We start from the raw sequence: 15,983 nt of genomic DNA on the forward strand, positions 1-15,983 counted from the left end.
CATCCATGAATTCCAAGATTTTCCACAAATAATTCTACCCGAAGATCTTTCGGACATGATTTTTTAAAAATCGAGATACTAGTTTCAAACTCTCCTCCACCTCTGTACCCCAACCACTTACCCACCCCACCAGCAGTGCAGGTGTTTCGGTCATCTTCAGGAGCGAGAGAAAAAAGTGCTGACGTCTTGTAAATTTCAGAGACGTCGAGCATCTGTCGTCTGCTCTAAACACTCGCCTCTCGAAGGCAACTGCTTTTCCCGCCTTGAAGAATGTTTCGCCATTTGCCGAGCCTGCAAGCAGACTGGTCCTGTACAACACACCCGGTCTGGGAGTAAATAACACTATGCAGATCACATTTTTTTTTTTTTGAGGAGTGCTTCGCGAAGAACTGTGATGGCTTCTGGACGAAACATGTTCTGGCCAAGGTGCCAGCAGCCTGCAGTTGTCGTGAACATGGCGAGAGTACTTTGCTGTTGGACTGTATATTATTTAGACGAGTTGTATTTGAATCACTTATAAATGTTGTGTTGTTTACTTGTTTGTCTCTGTCAACAGGGGGGATGAGGACGGGTTCTATGGCGCGCGTATAACTGCGAGAAGTGTGTGAAATCGTCAATGAAAATTTAACTATTTCGATCAATTATCAACAAATTGTTTGTTCTTCTTCTCTTTCTTTTATGGGTGGTGATCATTGTAACCCGATATTTTTCTATAGATTACTTTACAGTTCCTGAATAGTTCAGGTGACCAAACAATCTCGACTACAATTTTATTTTCGAATGTCTTCCGATCATTTTGTCTAATAATATGTCTATTTGTTACTGGATGACCGCTTGATTACGAAGCACATCCTCGATTCTTTCCTCCTAGAGGAAGGAGGGAATATTTTACACCATTCTTTTCACAAACACGAAAACTGTAGAAGCTCAGTCCATCACAGCAGTTACACACCTGGCTAGTAGTTCTCCCCCTGCCACTCCTGCAGAATATTTTATCTACACCTTGTGTTAGTTTTCGCACCTGTTGACCGTCTTCGTCACAGCAGTAAAACAAATTATCTGTCCCTGTCTTCTCACCCAGCGAGTAAACATCCCGGTAAACTTTCAGAAAAAGGGGAATCTTGCAACGCAGGACCAAAATTTAGACCTCCAGAATGTTAAATTAATTTCCAACAAAAATGGTTTTTGCCGAGGTGCAACCGCTATCTGCAGAGGGCGGAATACGAGAGGCGGTACTTTGAACTGCACTCAACTAACGGTGAATGACGGGAAGAGAGCTGCAGGTAGACAAGTATTTGATGGTTCTGATGAAAGTTTACATCTGTCTGATGGTCAGAGGAAGGAGTAAATATAAATGCTTAAAGGACTTATTTTTTTAAAGCCGTGGCTGACGTTTGTGATTTAAGATCCCGAAAGAGAATTTGTCAGAGGACGAGGGCGCTGCTTGTGCGAGGAGAGAAGCGTCCATTGAGTGCGGTGCATGACAAACAGCCGGAAATTACCAGAAGCCGGCTAATTATTTTTTCTAGGGGTCTGTTGTTTACTTTTCAGAGATTGCACTGATTTCCAGAGCCGCTGGTTCCTCGAACAGTTTCGTTTCGCAAACTGTTTGGTTCGACTTGAAAAGAAAAAAAAAAGATTTCTCGCTTTCCTGGCCAGCTGACGGAGGGGTTCAGCTTCCCCCTTCCTCACCTTTTGTAAGGAAAAAATATATTGGGTAAAAAGGAGGTGGGAAAGGAAATAGGCAAATCCCTAATCTTTATGCACAACCTTAAATTTCGGAGAGAGGAATATCTTTAGCGAAGGCGCACGTGGTGTGGTTAACGAACCACAAGTGTGAAGGTGCCCCGAGTGCATGTCTTACAACACATGCGACAGAGTTTGATTCTGTGAGGATGTTGGGGAGTCTTCTTTGAGATTTTCAAAATTATTTCTTTCTTTTAATGTATGAAGTGAGAGAGAGAGAAATACTATTTAAATTATGGTGAAGGAATATATTTCATTTCATGCCTATAAAAATTGTGTGCTCTTGCGAATTCATGTAACCATCCGGAATCCGCCTACGTTGCTAGGATACGACACCCAATTATTATTATTCACTAACTAGGGTTTTTTTTATTATTATTATTGTTTTTGTGTTTGTTTGTTTTTTGTGTTTTGTTTTTGCTTTTGTTTTTTGGGTTTTTTCCTTTTTTTTTTTCTTTTTTTTTTTTGTTGGTTTTTTTTTTTTTTGCTTTTTTGACTGAGTAAAGAGAACAGGTATACAATTTGAAGGCCCCGGATTATGTTTGTCCAGAATGTGTCCTCTTGTCGCTCTCTCCTCTTGCCGATCAGCTTAAAGAAAAAAAATCCACAAGCAAAGAGTGAAACATGCAAAAAGAAAGGTCTAAAATAAGAAAGAATGTCTTCAGTAACGATTAAAGATAAAGTAAATCAAAATCAGATTGGAAGGAATAAAGGCGTTCCTAAACGATTGCGTGTGGCATGTCTTGTTAACCCTCTCCTTCTCACTGTCGCAGGAGTAAGCGATGTTAAAACACCGATAGACACCCTGGGTGTAAACGCAGGTAACTCACGTGCAATTAGAAATTAGAAAGCCCTCGGCAAGAGAACGCTCGGTTTTCGCTGGTCCACGCGTCTCAGCATCTTGCAGGTTGCACTCTCTCCCGTCAAGTGGAGTGTTATCACTGGGTGGGAATAGGGGTAGGTGGGGTGGGGAACCTCTTCGCCGGCGCTATCCCCGGCATCTTTCACTTTATCGGCGATCCGCGTGGCTTTAATTGAAGTTCCGCGTAATCTGAGGCACGACTTCTGTCTGCGGTTGCTACAGCTTTCTCTACCTCTCTTCCCCTTCCATCCATCCATCTCTAACCTTACCCCTCCGTCCACTTTCTGGGAGGTTACGAAGTTCTTCGCTGAGTTCTAGTCAGGTAGATGACATGATAGCTCGGGCGATTTAGCCCCAATGGCCCACCCCTACCCAAACTCTTTCTCCAACCGTTTTTCCTCCCCCGGGTGTGCAATATCGACACGGGTACGTGGGGACAGTTTGGCGTGGGTCTGCTTGGTGAACGACATGGCATGTTTGACATTGGTAATTAGCAGGGCTCGTGAGCCGCTTCCCTCGTCCTCATGCGTGCATTGTTTACACCAAACGCCAAATGTCTTGCTCCATGAAATCTTTCTCTGCCTCTCTCCTTCGCTCTCGGTGTGTGAAATCTTTCTCACGCAGAAATCTCCTTCCTTTATGAAATATCTTTTCCACTTGCTCTATAAATCTTTTCCTAAATATAACACTAAGGAATCTCTCATCAGCTGTACCTGGTGGTTTGTTCATGGCGAGTTATTTATGATGGCGAAATCATGTCACCCGGAACTCCTTGATTTCTTTGCACAGTTTTCTTTTGCTGGGTTCAAATCTTCATCTTCCACGAGGGAACTAGTAACGTAGAGGTGAGCCTGTCACCTCATTTAATGAAGATTGGAAGGTACTGGGCTCAAGGTAAGACTCGGAACACACGTGACTCTCAAGCCGTAGGGAGGTCAGAGGGCATGGAGGTTTCAGGTAATTCCGTTTCCTCCACCTTCCTGACCATACTTCACTCTGCCTCCTGCATTGCAAGAAACCGCCAGTTGGTGGAAGCACTTTCTCTCCAATCATCTGTTCCTCTTTTACTACAATTTTTTTCGTTTCTGGCACAATTACGACTCTTCCGCTTTTTTATGTTTTCCCATCATGCACTATAACACCCTCTTCAGCGCGGAGACAACAAGATGCTAACAAAGCAACGGTACTTTTCAAAGTGATGGACGAAGCTGAGGCAGGTGGGGATGGGGAGGGGTGGCAGGACTAAAGGAAAGAAGACGACAGTGGTATGTTTGTTGCAGAACTGGGTCGCGACAAGTGCTGCTTCCGGGCCGAGCGGTAAATATTTACACCTCTCTCGGTGCGAGCAGGAGAGGTTGCAAGTGGTTGGTCGGGCTAGAGTAGCTCTGGGGGCCACGGGGTACAATCGCCACGCTTGTGTGGAGCTGGGCAGCGCTCGACCCGAGTATCTCAGGGTGGCAGGAGGTCATGCACTCCTTCGTATCTCGAGACGACATGCGTTCGTCCAGCTCCACGCATCTCGAGTCGACAGGAGATCCGTCTTCGATTTTAGTATAAGAACTAGTTTATATAGTTTATAGTTGATATCAGCTATTGTATTCCTCGAAAAAATTCAACCTTGCATATTCAATGTGATTTATTATTCAAATTCCAAACTTCACATTTGATTTGATAAAATGATAGTTGTTGTTACGTGAAGCACGTATCAAGAAAACAATATTTATATGTAACTATTTTTATAAACCGAGGAGTTCATTGAGTCTGCACGGACATCCACATGTCGAAACTGCAGCATCACAAAAATTAAGTAAATAAATAAAAATTTGTGTTGCTTTAACTGTCTGCCGGTTGGCGTAATGATCAAGGTGCGAACCGCCACCGCCATCTGTCCTCAACCTTCCAGCGCATGTCAAAAACAATTTTTTCCCCTCAACCCTCGCGATCGCGGAGTGGTACAAGCGAACGGTTAGGGTTTCCTGATACCCAGAGTCGTTGGGTTTGAATCAGTAGGAACTCCCCTAAGCGGTTCCAACAATGGCCGATAAGGCCGCGTCCTCGGGTACGCTCTATCTGCTGCCCTACCATCTGCTCTGTCAATGATGCCGACAATGATATATTAACCCAACGGTGTCTCCCCCCTTCCTCTCTCAACCCACGGTGTTGGAACCCCACCCTCACCTTGCCTTACCTCTACAAGAGGAAGAGAATTAGGTATGGTTGGTAGAGAAGGTTGGGGTGGGGATGCTACACGTGTTCAGAAACCTCACCTCAGTGTTGCCGCATTGATGATTTTTTTTCTTTCAAAGAGACAGGTTGTTTTTCTTCATCCTTAGTGTATTCAAGAAGTCAGCCAACTGATTTTTTTTATCAGACAAAAGGAAGGAAGGGAAACAAAAGTTAATTAAGAAATACCTGGTATGACTGACTCGGCCTGATTGTGGAAGTTGCAGGACTGAACAGGTGAATAAGGGGTCAGTAGGTGGGTCCAAAAACTATAAAAACATTCTCTCCAAAGCTAGATGGAGAAGGGTTTCATATAAAAACGATTTGATAAAGTACTCCCATTGTGCTCGCCATTGTTGCCTTTCACTGTTGTTGTGGTGTCATTACTGTGATTTGTTTTCAGCAGGTGTAAACTTTAGAGAGGAAGCTTGGTTTCCCTGATAACGAGATATCAAGAAGAAATTCTTTGTAGCGATACTGCAATGCTTGACTACAGCACTACTGTGAGATACATTCGCTGTTTGTTTATTTGAAACCTTGTTCCTATCAACAACAACAACAGCTTTCAGGAAAGGATCGGTTCTATGTTTGGGTTTGGGGTCTCATGGACAGAGAGCAGTAGAAACACAAAGTGGGTAGGTCTGTTGTGTTCTGAAGCAATTATTTCAATTCTGGAAAACTTCAAAATCCGTTGTTTATCTATACGAAAATTTAAGTGTACAAGTCCATCTTGAAGAGCGAATGCCGAAACAAGACAATGCCGAAACAAGACCTCAAGACATTTCATATTAATATGCAAATATTAAAAGTCACTTTTCTGAAACTTTGAAATAATAATAAAGCGGAAGTTTGAAAACAAATGCCATAAATTTTACAAATCAAAAATAAACATATTAGCTAACATATGAAACTAAAAGAAAGGTTGGGGCATACACACTTCACAAAGTCTACAACACAGACCTCAAGGATTGTAGTCGAACACATTAATGTTCTTAAGATACTTTGGTCAGGTATTAAGTGGGCGTGTCTTGTGTACACACGTGACATCTTTGTTGTGACCTCTTCTAAGCATGGATATAATTTTATAAGTGAATCTCTAGACCGAAGGGTGTACTGACCAAGCTTCGCGCTTATCTTTTCCCAATAATCAGAAAAAAAAGTGTCGCACATCACCAGTCCCTTAAAGGTCATAGTGTCGTTTCGCCTTTGCCCCCTACAAACACGTGACATCAGGCCGGTACATAGGGCGCATTCTTCACAGTCTCTCTCTGTGATTTCTACAGGTGTGGCAGTCAGGTGTTGACAGACTGCTGTCAACAGGCTCATGACAGATGAGATCTAAAGGGAAATGATACAATGAACTCTCCCCCTCTCCCTCCAACCTCTCCCCTCTCACCCACAACGCAGTTCTCAAACAATTTTTCTCAGTTGAACTTTCCACCTTGTGTAGTAAAGACTTTTTCAATATTTTCAGTTATTATCATAATATTATGTGGGTTTATAATTACTGGATTAATTTGGAGTGACTTCGTAAGTGGGTTAATTGTGAGTGGTTTCGAAATTATTTTAGTACGATGGCAGTCATCCTACGAGAGTAGCTCGTCCTAATTCAAATGCTAGTACAAGAGATCGTGACACCCTTGAGAGATGTAAATCCACCCGTAATCAGCTCAACCAGACTTTTTCCGATGCATGTGGTCGTCACTGCACTGGTAGTAGTTGTTCACATCTGGAGTTGAACACCTGACCTGCGCATGCGCTGACCATCGCCTTCCGTTTCATGTGTTGCTCCCAGCTGGATTTTTTTCTAGTCGCGGACTTCCTGTTTGTTTAGACTGTCGGTGCTGAAGACCGTGTGGTTACTATACAACAGGGACGACCTAAGCAGGTTCTGAATAATTGTATTTTGAGGCAGATGTCGAGCTTTCCACAACCCTGCAGTCCGTAGAACCACAAGCCACTAGAAAGCCTACTGGTCAAGACTGCTGGGTTCGCATCTCGCATAGGGGCGCACTCTGTAGACCTCACACTTTTTTTTTCACGGAGCTGGCTTTCACTGTTTTCTTCCGAGTACATTTCTTATCTTTCTTTATACCCCTTTTCCTTAATGTGAAAGTACTTTTCTGTCAATTAAAGCAGCCAGAAATAGAGGCGAGAATGTCCAATAAATCCAGCTTTAAATAATTATTTTAAAAGTCTCCTAGTCAAGAAACTGTTGTTTCACACGTTTTATATCATGGTTCACTCCTTGTGTTCTCTGTTTGTGCAGAAATTAAAATGAGTAATTGCAGAAAAGTAAATTCCTTCAGTGAGCAGCTCTTACTTTCCTCAGTATAGGTAACCTGTACAGCAGTGCTCTGTGAACATGTACAGCTTTTTTCTGTGAACATGTACTGGTGTGTTATGTAGTATGACTGTGTAGATGTAATCAACTTTTACTTACATTCTGCAGTTTTGGAAGTCCGGTTTTGGTGCTGTGTTTGTATAGTGAGTTCATTTTACATCTGTTTTTGTTGTTGACACTACCATGTCCTGATGTCTGTCTGTCAACACCTCGTGTGCCGGTAACAGGACATACATATGTAAACAGCATTTTGTCTGTTGATTCAGTGTCATTGAGAGGTGAAACTAAAGCAGTAACTGCTCTTTGCTCTGCATGGAAGGAAGCCACCTGCAAGGATAGATATGACATACAGAATTTTTTTCCCGTCGTGTTGAATGATGATGTGAACCTGTCAACTGATATAAACTGTCAAAATGAATTTAACGTTCACAAAAGCCTTATATGAATATTCAAACAAGTCATTGAACAGGGTCAGATAGGGAACAGAAGATGGAATGTAAGCAAAATGTTCACACATGCGCAGTGAAGGTGTTGTACTCGATTAATCGCATATAGTCTACGCCGGGTATCCTCGCGAGTTTTACTCCGGTTAAATTGTATTTATCCAGTCAATCTGCATTTACTCCGGCTAATCTCCATATTTCCGTTCAGAAAAAGGGAAGTTTCTGGTTGATGTCTTCGTCAGGATTGTGGTCTTCAAGACTCCCCTCTTCCAGGTGAGCACGGGCATGCGATTCGTTGGCGACGGATTCCGAAGAAGAGGATGGATAACTCTGGAGATGGCGTCGAGGGCCTACGTCACACGTTTCCTCTCAATATTTACCGCGCGTGGAAATGGAGAGGCGTGCGTGTGGAAGAGGCTACTGTCAGAGGCCAGAGTCTGGAACCTCGCAAGGCAGTACAGCGCCGACCGCTGTGCCGATTTTTATCGCAAATGAATGGAAGAGGAGGGCAGGATGGTGGGGCAGGCAGGGGAGGTCACTCGAGATCCTTTCCGTTCCCTCGCAGATAAGGGACCGTTGCTTGCATGTGCGGGGGTGCCCCCGCCGACTGTGCAGAGAGGTTTGTAACCGCTATTTTTGTGTTTGCTTTCTGCCAGCATCAGAGACATTTTTCACGCGCAGAAATGGTATTTCCTGTCGACAACTTTCTGGTCGTCTTTGCCGCAGGTTGTTCAAGAGGTTAATGATTTCTTAATGAAACAAAAAGAAATGGACGCAAACGAGGGAGAAGGGGGAGGGGAAATTCCTGGTTTTAGTGTTTTGTGGTGAAAGACAATTTCGCTGGAACTGCTAGTCCAGCCTTGTAAACGGATGCCCCGTCCAGAAGCAATTAAGGGTGCACCGGATGGCAAGAACCCAAGTCAAAAACCACCCTTATCACTTTTGGTGACAAAATCGGTTTGCCACTGAGGTATGGCAACATTCGTGTGACAATCAGAGTCTTATTGTGTGGCATTTCGACAATACAATTCATGACTTTTCTTTCTTTCGTTGTTTATGAGTTCATGGCTAATTATCTTCTTCTAGGTCCAGCTTTACCAGATCGGTATTACCTCATGTGTGGTTACGAACCACTACTTTCAAATGTCGTATGGTCAGAACTTGATTGCTTTGGGAATAAAACTGAGTGAACGGCAGTGAACGACTCATTGTGTAGGTCTAACACGACTCATGTTCGCCATGTTTCCAAAGCAGACGAAAATTCCAGAAGCTACAGATCAGCTTGAAGAAAATAAAAACGAGAGCACCGACCCATCACACGGCACAGCTCCCAAAGACAGAATCGACATTACTTTCCGTTGAATGGTTTGTCGTCTGCTATCTCTACCGTCACCCTACGCCACCTGCATAAAGGGATGAATGTGTTGCTCCCGATACCCTCCCTTGCCTCCAGGATCGCCTTGCCCGCCTCAGCTGATAACATCGATAAATCAGTCTATTCCTCTCCCCCTCCTCCCATCTCATCCTCGCGCCAATTCATCAAGTAAACAATCCCTCCTCTCTCCCGGCGCAAATAAAACACTTGCTACCATTAAATTATGCAGAAAATCGCTTAATATCTTCGCGGGGTGTGATCTTAAAAAAAGTAGTTTTAATCATTCATGTGGGTTTGCTTTTAATCAGTAGAAATAAGACATGTGGGTTCTTGCGCACGTGTGTGTGTATATATATATAAGAACTATTAAATTGTTCTAATACCAGTATGAGCCCCAAAAATTTTGTAAAAAAATAAAAATCGCCACCACCTCTGTGCCAAGCTGGGTACAACCATTCCACCCCACCCAAGTTCTGCCAGGTCACGACTTTGCAATCTTCGTGCCCCGAGTTGCCGCTCTGGCTACCGTTAAACGTCGGGGTATCGGGCCCCACATGCGCCCTCTAGCGGCCGTCAGGGGGATCTGCCGTGGCGCGGGGAGACAATCAAACACATTAGCTCTAATTAATCGATGACAGAAGCACTGGCTATCGCGGAGGTGAGCTCTGGCATTTTTCATGTGGATCCATCTCCACCAACCACCCAACCCTCGGAACTCCACTAAGCTGGGTGAGCAGCTTGGCGGTGTCTTTAATTGGAATCTCAGGAATGTTGGAGTACAGTATACAATGAGTACATGTTAGAGTACACATTGGGTATGTTCCGTTTCTTCTTTTTATTTAATCTGAATTAAATATCTCCGTCACTGACTGCCTTTTGGTGCCCCTCGTATTCAAGCCTACTAGTAAACCACAAATACAAAAGTAGCATTTAAAATTTATGTTTCATAAATATATTTAAATATTTTTAAAGATAAGCGACTCATCCCGTACTCCTTTTACTACCCTCAGTGAACAAATACCCACCGGTAACTTGTATCTCTTGTACACACCACACCATCGAGGCTGCTCTGACTTTTGCACCTGTAGATTAGGAAGAACGGCAACTCCAAAGTCAATAGGTTACTGCCCTTATCGACACCACTGCGTTTATGAGACTCAAGGAAAAGAGCGAAGGTAATTGTTGCCTTGACCTTTGTACCTGTCCAACTCCATCTGACCGGACGTATGTAGATCAGGGATGACTTATCTTACTACACCACCTTGCACCTAGTGACCCCAGTTAATCATGTCAAGGTCTTGACCCTCTCCTAAGCGATTGGCTGTCTCAACCCTTTAAAAAAGAAAGCGATTGTTAGGAAATGAGGCACTTGTTTCAAGTCTACCTTTCCTGAAGTACATCATGTCTACTCTCCCTTACATTAGAGAATGTACAATTTATTTAAAATTATATTTTTGTAACATTTATTTCAGGTCTGCTTTTCTTTACTTTAGGACATTTAGTATTTATTTTAGTCTTACATTTCCCGGATGTTCTCACGGAGATTCCACTCGTTCTGTTTTTCTTCTCGGTGAACATTTCCTCCCTCAAGGTTACTCCTTTATCTATCATGACGGATATTTCCCCCTTGAATTGTTTATTTACCTTTCAGTTTCTCTTCTTGAAATGCCGAGTCTTTGAATTGAAAAAAATTCTTTGAAAACCTCTTTTCTTGAGGACTGGGGTTGGGAATTTCACACTTCTGTCAAGTATTTCTTTTACGAATGCGCCATGGTAATGATTATCAAAATAAATTTGTGAACAACCAGCCATCAACACTGACTGCCGTTTGTACAAGCAGTCCAACTGCTCAGAAGATGGATATCATCTTCACATAAACCTAGCCCCAAGACAACTGAGGTTTGAACACTTACCCTCCAACGATTTTTTTAAAGTTAAAGGACGATCTTTACTTCATAACAAATAGTTTTCTCCCATTGTTGCAGGCGCATGTTCCCAACATTCCAAGTGCGGCTGTTCGGACTGGACCCTCTGTGCGACTACATGGTGATGATGGACTTTGTGCCGGTGGACGACAAGAGGTATCGCTACTCCTTCCACTCCAGCTCCTGGGTGGTGGCCGGCAAAGCTGACCCACACATGCCGGGTAGAATTCATGTTCACCCGGACTCACCAGCCAAAGGTGCACAGTGGATGAAACAGATTGTCAGTTTTGACAAACTCAAACTGACAAACAACCTGCTGGATGACAACGGTCATGTAAGTCGAATTTTTTTAAACAAAACACGTTTTTATTAACCACTCTTTGAATAGTCTTTTTTAATTTTATTTTGCTTCTTTATTTATTTATATATATATCAAAAGGTTTTATTTTCACAAAGAGTACACAATTGTTGAAAGGCTCACGTCCTACAGAGCCATTCTACTTCAGACTTCTCCAGTAGAAGTAGTTTGGTATATGTGTGAGTGAGAGAAAGAAAGGACGAGAGAGATTAATCGTGCGATAAAGGACACTTGGCAACAAAACATTTGAAACACTTGAACAGTGATACCCAAGTCTTCATCACCGAAGTTATATAATGAATGTACTTCAGTATTTGCTTAGCCATTTCTTCATTTTTAGGAATATTATTTATTTGTTGTTCTCGTGGCAACTATGCTCTGTGCTGAACAGAAGTATTATCACACCACACTCGGCTGCTGGAATGTATGACAACAGATTAGTATTACAAGGCTAGCTTTGTAATTTTATAGCTTTTTCTCCAACATCCGAGGACACATTGTCTGATTGCGGTTCTAATCTCTCTGGGAATTTTGTAATTATCTCAGCGGTGCTTATTTACAAACTCGAAGAATGGGGGAGTGCGGGAAGGACAACCAAAGTCCTGTTGTCATGGTGAAAACCCTGTGATGTCCTGGTCCTCTGACATGCAAGTAACTTGCAAACATGACTATCTACTTATCTACACCTTTAGACAGTTGCTTTTCGTTGATTACCAAATGGTACTTGTGACATATATGTGACAAATGAAGTGTTTCGAGCTTGTACTGTTAAATTGCTTTCGTCTTTGATGTACATAGGTGTTAATCATAACAAGGAGAAAGATCCGCGCCTATTTAGAAATGTATATTCTAAAATAAAAATAATAATAAATGGAAGATCATGGGAAAAAAGTTAAACATCGTTCAATTTTTTTATTCAGTTTCTAGTGTATTTAGAGTCTTAGCCGGTTCGCATGTTGGAAAAAAGTAAGATTCAAGTATGCGATAATCACGTGGTCCCTATCCATATATAATACTATGAGACAGGTGCACCAAAACACCCGTTTAACTCATTTGTCATATTGCCGTACCCATACATTTTTCTAAGATAGTGGTAAGAAATTGGTTGGAGTCCTGCCCACGGATCATCCCACGTGTGTGCGCGCGCGTGAATGATTAAGGAAAAATATTTTTCTTTGACAGATAACTTCTAAATTAGCTTTTAATTTCTCTCTCTTGTCTCCCAGTAATGAATAGCAGAGCCTGACTCCAATCTTTTGTTGATACAACACAGAACATGCATCCGCCGACTTTCTATCCCAGAGTCCTTTGCGCCCAAAGAAAATATTTTCTCTAAGCGTGTGTATCGTTATATTTTGGCAAATAACGTGTTATCTTGAAATCTGCTGCTGACACAGACACTACGATATCAGGTTTTTTTCTGTCACGAAGGCGCTTCAAAGAAAAAACACTCCATTCTGCATGTACACACACAGAGGTCTGCTGTTCCCTGACGAAAACCAGGGCCGATACACTTGCAGACGATGAACGCGCCTCACGCCTGCACCACAGCTGATCGTGGGAGCAGCTTTTTCCTCCCGTCCCTCTTTCCATTTTCGTTACCTCACTTCCCCTCCCCCACCTGTGTCATTCGTCGTGACTACGATGTTCCTTTAAAAAGTTCAACTTTCCCCGCACCTTTGCCTCAATGGACAAGTGGCGACGAGGGTGTGTGTGTCGGGTGGGGATTCCACCTTGAGGCCATTTTGGTGGGTGATGAAAAGGGGGTGGGAACCGGAGTACCTAGAGAAAAACCCTGCAAACTGGTGTTATAGAGTGTACCGAGACGAGATGTGAACCCTGACCTCTCGATGCTGTAGTATCCACTATCCTGGCCTATCATCCATGCGCGAGGCTCGTGAGGTCACGTGCTTGGCGACCATGGCGGGCACGTGCGTTGCTGTAAGCACAACATCTGAACGAAAGAAGACAGAGGAGAAGGCTGGAGACCAAAAGGGAAGAGGAAGGGGGAAACGTGGGGAGGTGCCACAATTTGTCTCGCACATAAATCTTTTTCCTGAAAGGTTGTTTATACCTCGATGAGTGAATAATTGAGTCTGGAGGCTTGAAAGAAAACCGTGTCCTGACTTTCCCCGCAGCCACCCGCTGGTAAAACCCACCTAGATGGCGGTGGCTGTCAGCTGCTTTCTCATGAACTGATCTGCCACAACATAATTTGTTTGTTTGTCTGTCTTTTGTTTGTTTGAAGTAAACCCGCTTCAGCAAAGATGACATTATTGGGAGGGAAAGAGAAATGGAGTTGCACTCCTGTGCCGTGTTCATCTACTTTAAAAAAAGACTGTGATTTCTACACAAACATATCAATTTCTGACAACGGTCAAAACGATAAGAAAACATAAAACTAATGTGAATCAGAACGCACGGACTCTACTGTACATACGGACCCCACATTGTAGTCGTTCGCTCGCTGGTGTACAATCCGCGGAGAGGCAGCAGCTGTTTACCGTTCGCCAACACGTTTGAAGTTGTGTCCAGCCGCCTTGCGACTGGCAATCGTCAAAGTGACGGGTGGGGAAGAGTGAGAGGGGGTGTTGCCAACCTCCCACTGGCATGGCACGAGTCCCATCTCTTTGTGTGTTGGTGCGCGTGAGCGTTGGGTGGGGAATACGGAGAGATAGGTTGGACAAAGGAAAAGCTCTAGACATTCCGAAGATTTGCTAAATCTTTCTTGTAGTTCTTTTCTAATTTAGCAATTTTCATTTCCGCTGATAACGATCCTAAATTCTTGCTTGACCTTTTTTTTTTTTAATCATTACTACTTTTTCTTCAGATTTTTCCATGATGGAAGTATATAATGTCTGTGAGTACATCGACAAGTGTGCGAGAACCTTCAATTATTTCTGTCATCACAGTAAATTACCTAGACCTAGGCACACTTGAATTTCTAGCAACCTGTTCTGCCATCCTTCCTCCGTAGCCTCGCCAGAGCGTAACTCTGCTCCTCCCCGTCCCAAGAGTTATCGCTCGTGTTTCGTTACAGCCGGGACTTTCCCCGTCAAAGAATGGCGGACAGGGCGTCTTCAATGCCAGGCTCACACCTCTTGCAAATTAAATCGTGCTGTGAAAGACATTGCCAGGCTTAAATTGAACTGTCAAAGGGCGGATAGGTCCCGAAGGATAAATACCTCGCGCTGGAGTGACCTCTCCCTTCCCGCTGTGCTGTGGGTAGGATCTCATGGAGTGAATGCCAATATGTAAGGTAATTAAAATAAGGCCATGTTGTGCGTGGAGCCTAACAATGTGCGAAAACCGTGATTGAACATTTTAAAAACAAACAACACAAGAACGTAGGTTGTGGATGCTAGGGGACACTACTCTTGTGGTTTTAGTAGCCATTGGCTGTGTCCATGATGAATGAACTAGTGTTCCCTGACCACTCTTCGCATGGTCAAGAGTGATTATTTTGCTTATGAGCTACCAAGAAGAGTGAGTTCAGCTCACACAGTATTCATACACACATAGATCACTTGCACTTTCCGATATAGAAAAGGAATTTGTGAGCAATCGGCTAAAAAAAAACCACGATGCAGATAAAAGAAAACTTACAGTTTTGTGATAGGTCTGTCTGTCAGTTATTCGTCAAACTGCGGCATCGGCCCAGGGACTGCGGTCTCACACCTGTCTCACCAGTCAGACATCGCCTGCTGATTGCAGATGACTGAGCGGAGAACCTCATTGTTCTAAGTTCGCAACACTCTCTGACTGGGGCTGGAACCAGATCCCAGCAATGGCCAGCACACACACACCACCAGACACTTTGGTGATGAAGTTTCGAGCCTCTCCATCTAGAGCCAGATAAAAATAGCCTCGCAAAATGAAATAACCGTCGTCTTCTATAACTGTCTGGGCGGGAAACTCCTAAAAAAGCAAGAAAAATGTCTGACACGGGACAAGATGAAACGATTCCACTAGGACATAATTTTACACTTGGGATGGCTTAAAGACTTGTTTCATATTCACCCAAAATTTCAAACAACAGGTAGGGAAAAAACCCCACAAAATCCGAACATTAATATCTACTTTGTATTTTTGTACTCTATTTATCTTAAAATCTTTTCTTCATTTATTTTTCTTATTTTGAAAATAATGTTTAAGAGAACTAAAGTGGCATATAACGAAGCAGCTAGAGAAAATGCCAGATAATTCTATGAAAAGTGGTTCACAACTCTATTTTCTTGCTGCCCTTATCTCGATAGTGGTCTTACAAGTATCGGGTGGCCGTGTGTCTTATTCTTGTCATTTTAAATATATTTGTGCACGACAGACCTCACGTCCTCACCTCTGCATGGCTCACCTAATATATTGCTGTGGTGTTAAAAATAAAACCTCACGAGAGTTCTTGATAAAGATACAGGACTTTCATCATCCTTTGCTTGCTTATGAATAGTGTGTGTGTGTGTGGTAGCCAACATTGAAGTGATAATTGCTTTGTAGAAAATTTAATGCAGTGCTACTAAAATAATTTATGACACTCTGAACAACAACTTATTTATGTGCACGATAAACACCTGGAGATAAACTCTTTATAAATCATAAATCATTCACCAGTGGGGATAGACTAGTCCTGTGTCTAAGTGAAAAATATCTGTAGAATCTTCTCGGAAAATATCAAATATTAAAGAAACCAAATAAAAAACTTTATAAAAA

At 42.9% G+C, this 15,983-nt stretch overlaps 1 protein-coding gene across 1 annotated transcript in view; it reads left to right on the top strand.

Annotated features, from left to right (window-relative positions):
- LOC112562694 (T-box transcription factor TBX1-B-like) overlaps window positions 1-15,983 on the top strand; it is a 32,927-nt gene that overhangs the window by 4,793 nt on the left and 12,151 nt on the right. The window contains 1 exon segment of the mRNA XM_025236101.1: window positions 10,979-11,252. Coding sequence (XP_025091886.1) covers window positions 10,979-11,252 — 274 coding nt within the window.

The sequence above is a fragment of the Pomacea canaliculata genome, linkage group LG4, assembly GCF_003073045.1.
Source record: "Pomacea canaliculata isolate SZHN2017 linkage group LG4, ASM307304v1, whole genome shotgun sequence".
Taxonomy (NCBI): domain Eukaryota; kingdom Metazoa; phylum Mollusca; class Gastropoda; order Architaenioglossa; family Ampullariidae; genus Pomacea; species Pomacea canaliculata.